Source organism: Capsella rubella, unplaced genomic scaffold, assembly GCF_000375325.1.
Source record: "Capsella rubella cultivar Monte Gargano unplaced genomic scaffold, Caprub1_0 scaffold_3, whole genome shotgun sequence".
Lineage (NCBI taxonomy): Eukaryota > Viridiplantae > Streptophyta > Magnoliopsida > Brassicales > Brassicaceae > Capsella > Capsella rubella.
This window is the reverse complement of record NW_006238921.1, coordinates 8613751-8626092: the sequence shown is the minus strand read 5'-3', so window position 1 is coordinate 8626092 and position 12342 is coordinate 8613751. Positions and strand designations below refer to the sequence as shown.

The following is a 12342-nucleotide window of genomic DNA, read 5'->3' as shown; positions in this document are numbered from 1 at the left end:
AAATATCACAATATGAATAAAAAATCAAAGAAACAAAATTATAAACTTCCCGCGCGGAGCGCGGGTCAACTGCTAGTATTATATAACTTAAACCCATATGTAACCAATTTATGAAATATGCATATCATATCTTCTTCAAATATTTACTGCCTATTAGTCATTTTTTTTCTTAGACATAACAGAATAAATGTTGTTAAACTGTCAAAATTGATACAAAATAGTACTCCCTCCGTTCTATAATAGATGATTTTTTAAGCAAATGCACACATATTATTAAATCATTTAATTTTTGCTTATTTCTATATAAAAACATCATTTAATAACTTTATAAACACATTTTAAGCAATGAAAAAATAGTCTGTAGAATATAAATTGCTGAAAAAAATATAATTAATTTTGCATAGATTTTTGAGAAAATCATCTAATTTTGAAAATAAAAAACTAGGCCAAAAAATCATATATTTTAAAACCGAGGGAGTATGTTTAATTGCTCATATGGTTGCTAAACCAGTACACAATAATTCATGTAGTGGATGATTTAATAGCTTTTAATTTCGTTTTCTTTCTAATCTAAATTTCAAACAAAAATATTTTCTTGATTTTGAAACCAAATTCAAGTACTTTGCTAAACTTAATCTTGTTGATATGACTAAGACATAGTTTCGATGAATTATTATTTACAATGGCGTACTTGGGATTACATCCACACGAAAAAAAAAAAATGGTCCATATATAATTGAAGTTGTATATTGAAGCAAATCTGTGGGAATCAGTGGAGCCAATCAGCATTTGCATATGCCATGGAGTCAACATTGGTCATGCATTTCCCATCTAACTAGCTAGTCAAGTGTCATTGAAGCATCCAATATCGAGCCAGGCAAAAAACTCAATATTATATATAATTAGGTTTAGTGTAACCTAAAGTAAGCTTAGCTAAGCATGAATCTTTAATTTATAATATTCTGATCTCAAATGGTTTTGTAAGAAAATTTCCTCTGCCTAGGTTATTGGTACATTCAATAATTGCTTTGTGATAAAGACATGTTTCGTTTTTACAAAATAAAAATACTAAATGTTACCGTGGTTGAGCTTAGAGTATATATATATACTAAAGCATAAGGATTTGTGTTGTGAAAATAATTCAAATTTTTTTTGATATTGGTATAAGTTGAAATAAATCAAAATGTCTCTCTCTCAACACATGCATGACTATGTCTACATGTCAGACTGTTTTTGTCTTCCTTAGGTGATATCTGCATCATGCGCAAAAACAAAACTATTTATTTAATTTATAAAACTTATAATGTATGAAATATTTTTGACATACTGACATGGATATAACATAAGAAATAAATAAAAACTATGATATTGTGGTAAAACTATAATAACAGATATACAATGGATTTTAAAACCATGACATTTAGATTATGTAGTAGTTCTACCAATAAAATATATACTTCAAACTATTGATGGATTATAACATTACATGATTAATGTACACTTAATTTCTTATTGAACAAAAAGATTGATTTACACTTTGTGATCAGCTTTAATTATGATTTGATGTAGATAAAAGAATTTTTAAAAACACTCAACATGACATATATAACATTTTCGAGCCGAGGCATCACCAAATTAAAAAGCCTTCTTAATTAAAACCTGCATGATGACTTGTAAAACAGTGTATTTCTCCATATATAGGGGATTATACGTTTTGGGGTTGTTGATTTTGCATTATTATGTGTTAGTATAGCTCCTTTAATTAGTGCTTAAAAGTCAAAAATGTGGTTGGGCACAATTAAAGATGTCACAAGTTATATAAATGTATTAGCTAATAATGTAAAGTAAAAAATAACAATAACAATATATTGTACTTTCAGTATGTTACTTTCAGGCCTGTTAAAATCTTAGAAAACGACTGATTTGTTATGTGTAATAAGATGTGTTTTTCACATGTTCTACTTCTTATGCAGTGCCCTTGCAAGAAAATAATAAATGTGATGGTGTCAATTAATTGAATTATACTGTTAAAACTATATATATGTGTTCAAATTAATTGATTTTGCTATATATTTTTAAATTGCTTTGAATTGCTTTCATAAATCCTAACAATAATGTTTGTGTACGTACCAACTAGTACTGCATATAATCATCAAGATCCATTTAGTACTAGCGTATACTTTTCTTGGTCGAACATTACCATGTACCTTGTTGATATTATTCATTTGATATGTCTCCACTAAAACCCGAAGATTTGCCCTAAATAAAGAGAACCAGACAAATGTTCACGTAATCTCCACGATGAATGTTTATAAATAAATTTTTCAGAAAGATAAAACTCTTTTACTCTTCCATATATATATATGATAAAGGCATGCATGTCATATGACAAAAAGAGAAAAACATACAACTGTCTAAGTATTAGATCATCCATATGCTGCCTCCTAGTGGGACGCGAGTTAGCTAGGAACTTAATACTACACTTTTCTCCATTATTATAATTATTTCGATTGGAGAAAATATGTGGCAAATAAAATGAGACTTGTGGCTTATCAAAAATGACTAATAAAGAAGAAAGAAAATGAATGTGTGGATGTCAAAATTTGCTGATTAGGTGTGGTTTTAATAACCATAAAAGTGAATAGAAGTCAAAAGCTTCTGTAGATGTTAACTATATATATATAGAGAGAGATCGAGCTAAATCGTATAATGAACAAAGATTCAAGAAATATAAATGTGAAAGACTAATCTTTGTAGATAATGTGCAAAGTGAACTACAAAAAGAAAAATAGCTAGTAGTAAGTATTGCATTTGTTCTCGTGACCTTTACACATGATTCATAATTATTATTGATCGGCCAACTAAACATGTTTTTAGCTCACTTACTAAAAAATCGAAATTGACAATTTTTATAATTCCATGAATTTAAAATGCATCTCCATGGAGTTTGGGATTGGGCATCTTCTGATGGGCTTTTGTGTAGGTTTCATATTCACCTCAGCAAACATCTTATGACTTCTCTCGATGCATTGCATTCTATGAAAGGTCTCATTGGTGTCCAATTGTAATACAAGAACCATGCCTTTTGATCCTTTTCCAATTTGACAGCTGATGAACTTGCGAGCAGGACCTCTAAGCTCTAGTAGTTACTTTTATTTCTCATTAAACTACACGAGTCAAATCTATTTGTATATGTGCGAAATTCAACATCCATACTTCTCGACTATTTATTTCATTTCAACATCAATACTTATAGAACCGAGTCAAATGTTTAATCTTTCAATCATTAAACATTCTCGACTATTTCTTTTAATTCAACGTCAATGCTTATAGAACCGAATCAAATGTTTAATCTTTTTCGATCGTTAAATATTCTTGACTATTTCTTTAAAAAAAAGACATTATATAACCAAAATTTCAATTTTATTTTTATAGTTTTTAATTTCGATCATGATTCCAAAACGAAAAGCAGAATTTCGATAAAATTTTCGTGTTAACATTAAAAAATCTTCTTTTCAATTCTACAAAAATAAAAACACAAATTGCACATGAAATAAACATAATGAATGGTGATAAAAATAAATTTCTCTTTGAAATAATTATCACAATATAGTATTAATTGTTATATAAACACCCAAAACAAATTAATAAAATTCGTGGCACACAAATTACAAACGGCGTCATTTTACAGAAGATGTGAATGTAACATAACACTTAACACACGTATTGTAGAAACGTGACAAACCCGTGGTGCTTCTCAAATCACACAAAGAAAAAAAAAAAAACAAAAAACAAAAAAAGAGAAGATTCTCTTCTGTGTGTAGATGCTTCTTCTTCTTCTTCTTCATCTTCGACTTCTCCTCTAGAAATAAATATCTCACTCTCTTCGTTCTTTTTTTAATCAACGATGGCTGCTTCTTCTACTTTCTCATCACTACTACGTTCACCACCGTCACTTCTTTCCGACCACCGTTCTCCTCCGCCGTCTATCAGATCCTCTTTCTCTCCCTCTCCAGTTCCCAGATCGTCTCGTTTGAGTTTCACTCTACCATCAGACAAGAGAAACCTCGCCGCGAATTCTTCTCTCGTTGAGGTTTCTATCGGCGGCGACCGAGACCCACCACCACCGTCATCTGGATCAGGAGGAGAAGACAAGCAAATTGCATTACTCAAACTCAATTTACTTGTGAGTCTGTTTCCCAAATTCACAAAGATACAACTCTTAAAGTTAGCATTTTTTTTCAGATTTGAGTGTTTTTGATCTTTTTCTTGTGTTGTGTTTTGTTGTGAGAATTGTAGAGTGCAGTGTCGGGATTAAACAGAGGACTTGTGGCGAGTGTTGATGATTTACAAAAAGCAGAGGAAGCTGCTAAAGAACTTGAAACTGCTGCTGGACCTGTTGATTTAACTGATGATCTTGATAAGCTCCAAGGGAAATGGAGGTTATTGTATAGCAGTGCCTTCTCGTCTCGGTCTTTAGGTGGTAGCCGTCCTGGATTACCCACTGGTCGTTTGATCCCTGTCACTCTTGGTCAGGTATATGAATATCTTGTGATTCTTGAATCATTTGCTCTGTTTTTTCAAGATTCGATTTTTTTGGGTAGTTTATGTGCATGGTATGGTCTATCATTTGGTAGAGTCTTGGTTGAGCTTGAATGGTGTCATTAACTAAGATTCTTAGCTTTCTGAGGTTTCAATTTTGCAATGTCATCTATCCCGGACTGACTTAAAAGCAAACCTTTTTCTATGTTGTTAAGTTTATGTGTACTGTCTTGGTCTATCATTGGTAGTCTTTGTTGAGTTTGAATGATGATGAGCTTAAGGTCTAGGTTTCTTTGGTTTTGGCTAAGCACCAAGCCTGAGTCAGTAGAAAGGGAACTTCTTTGATGTTATCTCTTGTTTCTGAATCCTGAAAATTGTGTGGAACCAGGTGTTTCAACGGATTGATGTGTTTAGCAAAGATTTCGATAACATAGCAGAGGTGGAACTAGGTGCTCCTTGGCCGTTTCCTCCATTAGAAGCCACAGCAACATTGGCACATAAATTTGAACTCTTAGGTTTGTGCTCCCTTCCCCTTGCCTTACGCTTATAGAATTGTGTAAGAGCAAATTGTTAATCTACATTTTTTGATATTTATGGGGGAAAACAGGCACTTGCAAGATCAAGATAACATTTGAGAAAACAACTGTGAAAACCTCGGGTAACTTATCGCAGATTCCTCCATTTGACATCCCAAGGCTTCCCGACAGTTTCCGGCCGTCGTCAAACCCTGGAACTGGGGATTTTGAGGTCACTTATGTCGATGATACCATGCGCATAACTCGCGGGGACAGAGGTGAACTTAGGGTATTTGTCATTGCTTAATTCTCAAGCGTTGATATGTAAAAAGAAAAACAAAAAAACTGCTTCTAGCAGCCTCATGAGTTTTTGTACAAATCATGTGAACAGATACTAAAGCAAGCATTTTATGTAGAATCATGTGAGTGTCTGGTTGAATATATCATAGGGATCAACTTAACGACTTTGAAAATCCAAACTGATATAGAACTTTCAAATTCAAAATATTTGAACCATCTTTTGCAGTCTCACTGAAGATATATTTTCTTGAATTTTTCAAGAGGCTGATTAGAGAACATATTTGCAAAAAGTTATATCGATGGTCAATGAGATTAACAGCAAAACCATATCTCGATGAATCAAAATATAAGAGTCAACAAGCAAAGACGGAGACAATCTTATACGAGAGCTAAAACAGAAGGATTCCAAATCCAGCAAAGTACAAAAATTGTAGAAAATAAGATGAAACCAACTTAGAAAAGTGATGTTCCCTTCCCCTTCTTGTCTCCACCAATCTCAAAATGCTTGCACCTCTGCAAAGATAACAACAAGAGTAAGCAAATTACCAAGTAAACATAACCAGTAACAAGAACTTCAAGTAAAGATGCTTCTTCTCACCTTGATCGGGCGCTGAGAAAAGTGCTTGCAGCTCTGACACTGAAGCCTCAACACAATCTTCTTCGTGGTCTTAGCCTGTTCAATTCAAGATTGTATCCAAGTAAATAAACCAATTCTATAGGACTATGTTCTCACTGCTCCATTATACTAAAACTAAGATACAGGATCAATGGTTCTCTAAAGCTAGTTCAGATAGCAAAACTTTTACCTTCTTGTGGAAGACAGGCTTAGTCTGACCACCATAACCAGATTGTTTACGGTCATAACGACGCTTTCCTTGAGCAGCAAGACTGTCTTTACCCTTCTTGTATTGGGTAACCTTGTGCAAAGTATGCTTCTTGCATTCCTTGTTCTTACAGTAAGTGTTCTTGGTCTTTGGAATGTTCACCTTTCATATTCATAAAACCCATAAAAATGTATCAGTTCAGCTCAGTTCACACAGATACATAATCAAAGAGACTTTAAAGATTAGATTGAAAACTTGTAATGATAGATCTGGAAAACAAATGAACAATAAATCAATCAAACATGTATTGTTGTTGTTCTTCAAAGATCTTAATCTCAGAACTGAAACGAACGCTACGAATTTCAAATCACGTTGAGAGAGATAAGAATTTTGTTTTACCATTTTCGCGTCTCCTCTGCTCTCCGGTGAAGCTTGTGTGCCGTCGTCGTCCACTAGACGAAGATGTTTTATAGAAAAGGTTTTTATAGTACAGTTTCTAAAAAACCCTAATCCCTATTTGGGCTTTAGTAATACAATTAGGCCCATATTTGTAATATGTGTGCTGGACATAAACAAAAAAAGGCCCATTTAACGAATAAGTTTTGTTTTAACTTTGGTTTCCTTCGACTCCTACCAAACATGTACTAAAAAAAAATTGTCTGATATACTAAAGGTTGGAATGATAACGGCAGTCACATGGATGAATCCGTCAGCAGTTCAGTCCGCTTTATTTTTAGGACGGAAAACAAACTGTTACGGACCAACTCTATTTGTATGTAAAAATGATCTGGAGTTGGTTTGCGACGATTTTCGTTCTATTTTCTTTGGACCACACTATTACGGATTATATTTGATGAATAGTAAAATAAAAGTGATCTTATCCACATACAAATATTTCCGTCTTAATAGATGCATCCATTCGAACCCTAAATGAATCCTAAGAACATAACAGAAAAGGTTGCTTGTGAATGAATAATGTGAAGAGTGTTTAAGCAATCATACATTTTTCACATCCCTGATTCGTAATCATCAAAGGGTTGGTCTTTTTCTCAACTTGATATACAAAACATTGGTCTTGTTGTGTGTTTTCCAAACAAAAGGTAGAGAAAAAGACAAAAAAGTGTGTAGATCATGAGAAGAAAAGCAAAACCACCACTCTAGTCTAAACTTGAATATATAACACTCTTTTCTTTGTTTTCCTCTCTTCATCTTTCATCTTCCTGTAGAACTTCCAAGACCCGCATAAGGGTAAACCGCTCTCACGGATATATCTGTTTCTTTCGACTTTTCAGGTCCAATGGCTTGAGGAGGTTCACCTCCTCCTCCTCCTTCTCCTCCTGCTGATCCTTTTGACTTCCTCTGTCTCGAAGATTTTGGTCCGATAGTCTGATCTGTCTGTTGAGGTAACTCTAACCCTGAACCTGACTCTGACCCTGAACCCATGTTCTGTTCTCTCTGTTTACCCGTACTACGTCTTGATGGCCTCATTGATCCTCCTGCCCTTGATGGAGATTCTGAAGGTGAGTTGTTTCCTGTAGATGTTTTACGTCTCGCCTTGTTTCTATGCTTCTCCCCTGAACTCCCAGGTTTCTTGTTAGAGCTTCCTTTCGTCTCAGTCTTAGTGCGGTCTTGTGACTTGAAATCATGCATCTGCATGTTCCCATAAAAAGTATTTGATAACCTAATCCACAAGCAAAACGTTATATCAATTGAAAGAGAAGGTTATATATATATACCCAGCTTGGTGTGGTTGCAGAAGGACCTTCCCATCCTATATGAGCGACATGTTTTACATCGGTCGGTATCCCAATCTGCATCTCTGGTTCCTTCTCATCCTCTACAACATTTTTTTTAGAACAATTATTAAGATTTTTGGTGCATGATTGTATTGTAGACATGTATGAGTTTGTTTCAAGAACAAATAATAAACTCACCGAAGATACGAGTAATGTACCTCAACCCTTTTAATAGACCCTTCATTTGTGAGAGGTAATATTCAACTTGCAGCTGCATACCTAGCTTCCACACCAAGCAAAATTACAAACCATTTTTCATAAATTCAATGCTTTTTGAAATATAGAGATCCTTCTCCTTTTATCTTATACAATTGTGAAATAAGAATCTTACGGGAAAAAGAAAAAAAAACAAAAGAAGAACTCACATGTTTGGAGTAGATAAAACCATATTAACAAAGAAATGGATTCATATAAATTCCCAAAAGCTATGAGTTTCTGCAAATTTGAGAGGAATATATAAACAAACAAGAAGTGTGTAAAACAACAAATTTATTGATCTTTATTTTGGAGAAGAGAGAAAAAGAACAAGATCATACCTGGTTTACAAAAACTTTACAATGTTTTGTTCTTAAAACTAATTTCTGAAAAAAAAAAATTCGCAAGGTTTTTGTGGTTTTTTTTTTTTTTTTGGTCTCAACTTCTTTGTGTTTGTTTATTTTGTTTTCTTGTTTTGTTAAAGAAAGAGAGAGGTAACAACGTAAGAAGAAAGAAATCCCAAAAATCTTGTGTCCTCTTTGTTGTTAGATCACAAAGGCTCTCTCTTTTTTTTTTTCTTTTCTAATTCTTTTTTTACATATGCCTAAAACCTACGTGGTGGATAACTATTGGATGTAGAAGTTGCAAGTCAACGGATAGCCAGAAGATTTTGTTTCCCTTATTTGGTGGTTTCAATGCAATTTCTTCAAATCCTATATTAAGTTGATGTGAATCGTTGTGTTTTTTACTGGCAAACGCGGGAGATACGGTTCTTTTGTTTTTTTGAGAAACCGAAAAGTAAATCTCTAATCATCTTATTGAGTATTTGTGACGACGGTTGGAGCATATAAATTTGTATGTGAATTGGACCGTTTTTTTTGTATTTATAAATTATAGTTTATAAGCATTCAAAGAAAATAGAAAAAATTCTTCACGGAAAAAGTATAAACTGGTTTAACATATAAATAAATTTGACGGATTAGTCCGTTTTACCCATAATATCCATTTAAAACCTTAGTTTGATTATTTACCACCGTAAAACCTCTATAAATTAATACTCTATAAATTAATAAACACTATAAATTAATAATCACTATATAAGTATTTCAGTTGAATTATGCTTTTAGTTTTTTTTTTCTAAAATGAATTTCTCCTAGATCTCGTCTCTATAAAAAAAAGTTATGTATTTTTAAAGTATAATTTTATAATATATTCCATAACATCATAAAATAACAAATTTTTTGTTGTATTTATAAATATGCATCATATTCATTTTTTGTTTGTTTTATAGGATGTTAAAAGATTACAGTTGAGGTATTAATCATAAATTTGAATTTATGTATGTACTTTGTATAGAAGTGAATTCATTTATAATATTTTTAATTCATTGTTATTTTTTATATAAATATAGGATTCAATTCTAAACTATGAAATTTTATACAATCATAAAGACTAATCTTATTTTGTAAAATTGTCCCAATTCATAATTTCAAAAAACTTTAAAAGTTAAAATATCATTATAAAATAATAATTATTAATTTACAATATAAAATAATAAATATTAATTTATAGATAAATTAAAATCACTATAAATTAATAAAACTCTGTGGTCCCAACATTATTAATTTATAGAGGTTTTACTGTATATTTCTAATTAGTTATGACTTACATCTATATAGACTTTTGCAATACTAGTTTTAATCATAGTCAAATAGTCAACAACTTCCCAACAAGGCAAACTCAATTATAAATACAAATTTTATTTTAAAATACACAGAATTAAAAATTATATATAAAGAATTAGAAACGTGAAACTATATTATTAATTCTGACATCTTATGAGATGATGTCATGTCTTGCAAGCATTAGTTAAGTTGTTGTCGTCGTTGTTAAATACCAGTTTTCTTGGTGAAATTAAAGCCGAGAAACTTAAGGAAACCAAACACAATCGCTATGAGGCACAATGCAGCGACGACGCCTATCAAGATTTCAATCCAGAACTCCATTTTTATAAACCTTTCGTAAAGAGATCTTGTTTTCTTTGCTATTAGAAAGTGGAGTCTGAAGCTAAGTCTGCATTTATATTGTTTGGGAAAGTGACCTATGCATGCATGGTTGGATTTGAATCGCATTATATATGCTATATCTAGTGTTTGTGACGGTTGGAACAAAACCGTTTGTGAATTAAACCGCTTTTTTTTACATTTATAATGTTTGAATCAAGGAAAGTAGTTAAAAATTGTCGCAGATAATATAAACCGTTTTTACATACAAATAAATTTGACATATTAGTCCGTTTAACCTATAATATCAGTTCAAAACCTTAGTTGTGATAATTTACTATATTTCTTAGTGATAATTTCTTATTTTTTTCGTCAAATTTCTTAGTTATAACTTTTTTTTTGTTTCTTTTTTTCTTTTTGTTTTTTTTCTTAAGTTATAACTTATATCTATAAAATTTTGCAATAATACTAGTTTTTATCATAGTCAACAACTTACCAACAAGGCAAATCCATTGATAAATAGCAAAATTATTTTAAAATATACATGTCACTTAATTAAAAAATATATATATAAAGAATTAGAAACATGAAATTATATTATTAATTCTGACATCTTATGAGATGATGTTATGTCTTGCAAGCATTAGTTAAGTTGTTGTCGTCGTTGTTAAATACCAGTTTTCTTGGTGAAATTAAAGCCGAAAAACTTAAGGAAACCAAACACAATCGCTATGAGGCACAATGCAGTGACGACGCCTATCAAGATTTCAATCCAGAACTCCATTTTTACAAACCTTTTGTAAAGAGATCTTATTTTCTTTGCTATTAGAAAGTGGAGTTTGAAGCTAAGTCTGCATTTATATTGTTTGGGAAAGTGATCTCTGCATGCATGGTTGGATTCGAATCGCATTATATATGCTATATCGAGTGTTCGTGACGGTTGGAACAAATCCGTTTGTGAATTGAACCGCTTTTTTACATTTATAAAATATTATTTATAATGTTTGAATCAAGGAAAGTAGTTAAAATTTGTCGCAGATAATATAAACCGTTTTTACATACAAATAAATTTGACAGATTAGTCCGTTTTACCTATAATATCAGTTCAAAATCTTAGTAGTGATAATTTACTATATATCTTAGTTATAATTTCTTATTTTTTTCGTCAAATTTCTTAGTTATAACTTTTTTTTTGTTTTTTTTTTGTTTTTGTTTTTTTTCTTAGTTATAACTTATATCTATAAATTTTTGCAATAATACTAGTTTTTATCATAGTCAACAACTTACCAACAAGGCAAATCAAGTGATAAATAGCAAAATTATTTTAAAATATACATGTCACTTAATTAAAAAAAATATATATAAAGAATTAGAAATATGAAATTATATTATTAATTCTGACATCTTATGAGATGATGTTATGTCTTGCACGCATTAGTTAAGTTGTTGTTGTCGTTGTTAAATACCAGTTTTCTTGGTGAAGCTAAAGCCGAGAAACTTAAGGAAACCAAACACAATCGCTATGAGGAACAATGCAGCGACGACGCCTATCAAGATTTCAATCCAGAACTCCATTTTTATTAACCTTTCGTAAAGAGATGTTGTTTTCTTTGTTAGAAAGTGGAGTTTGAAGTCTGCATTTATATAGTTTTGGAAAGTGACTTCTGCATGCATGGTTAGAATCACAATATGCTATATCAATAAAACACATGGCACATTAAACTTTTGACTTAATTTATTAAAAAAATCTTTCAAGGAATCAAGATTTTCTTCAAAAGATTACTATAAAAAGCTATATTTTAGTAATTATTTTATCTTCTTAATTAATTTTACAAATACATGTTTCCATTCCATAAATATTTATATATATATTTTTAAAATAGATATTTTTTTCTCTCAATAATTGAATTTTATTTCTGTTGAAAATATAAATAAAATTAATTAAAATATAAATAAAATTAATTAAAAATCTCTAAAATTATAGATTGAAGTTTTAATTTAAACTATTTGTATAAAAATCATAAATCCAATAATGTAATGGCTATCATATCGTCTCACCTTAGACCACCTTCAACCATGAAAGCTTTTAAGGGGTACTTAAATCAAAGAAATATAATTATTTTAATATAATTTAACAAAAAAACTAAAATTTAATGAGAAAAACAAA

General features: G+C 31.1%; 3 protein-coding genes across 4 annotated transcripts; 1 reads left to right on the top strand and 2 right to left on the bottom strand.

Moving 5' to 3' along the window:
- The first annotated feature begins 3779 nt into the window (after positions 1 to 3779).
- LOC17892678 (plastid-lipid-associated protein 6, chloroplastic) lies at positions 3780 to 5513 on the top strand. Its single transcript, XM_006298197.2, has 4 exons — positions 3780 to 4186; positions 4300 to 4536; positions 4931 to 5057; positions 5150 to 5513. The coding sequence occupies exons 1-4, from the start codon at positions 3908 to 3910 to the stop codon at positions 5362 to 5364; spliced, it is 858 nt and encodes a 285-aa protein (XP_006298259.1). The 5' UTR covers positions 3780 to 3907; the 3' UTR covers positions 5365 to 5513.
- Positions 5514 to 5664: 151 nt separating this feature from the next.
- LOC17891673 (60S ribosomal protein L36a) lies at positions 5665 to 6651 on the bottom strand. Its single transcript, XM_006296680.2, has 4 exons — positions 6581 to 6651; positions 6164 to 6343; positions 5956 to 6030; positions 5665 to 5870 (listed from the first exon to the last, which is right to left on the bottom strand). Exons 1-4 carry the CDS (start codon positions 6581 to 6583, stop codon positions 5811 to 5813), a joined length of 318 nt encoding a protein of 105 aa, XP_006296742.2. The 5' UTR covers positions 6584 to 6651; the 3' UTR covers positions 5665 to 5810.
- A 618-nt stretch (positions 6652 to 7269) lies between these two features.
- On the bottom strand, positions 7270 to 8598 carry LOC17891352 (CRIB domain-containing protein RIC5). Of its 2 annotated transcripts, XM_023786880.1 has the most exons (5): positions 8514 to 8598; positions 8343 to 8412; positions 8116 to 8196; positions 7918 to 8018; positions 7270 to 7831 (listed from the first exon to the last, which is right to left on the bottom strand). In XM_023786880.1, exons 3-5 carry the CDS (start codon positions 8192 to 8194, stop codon positions 7394 to 7396), a joined length of 618 nt encoding a protein of 205 aa, XP_023642648.1. In that variant the 5' UTR covers positions 8195 to 8196; positions 8343 to 8412; positions 8514 to 8598; the 3' UTR covers positions 7270 to 7393. The 2 variants fall into 2 exon arrangements, with proteins under 2 accessions (XP_023642648.1, XP_006299893.1); XM_006299831.2 differs by lacking the exons at positions 8343 to 8412; positions 8514 to 8598 and having other exon boundaries at positions 8116 to 8201.
- Positions 8599 to 12342: the final 3744 nt, after the last annotated feature.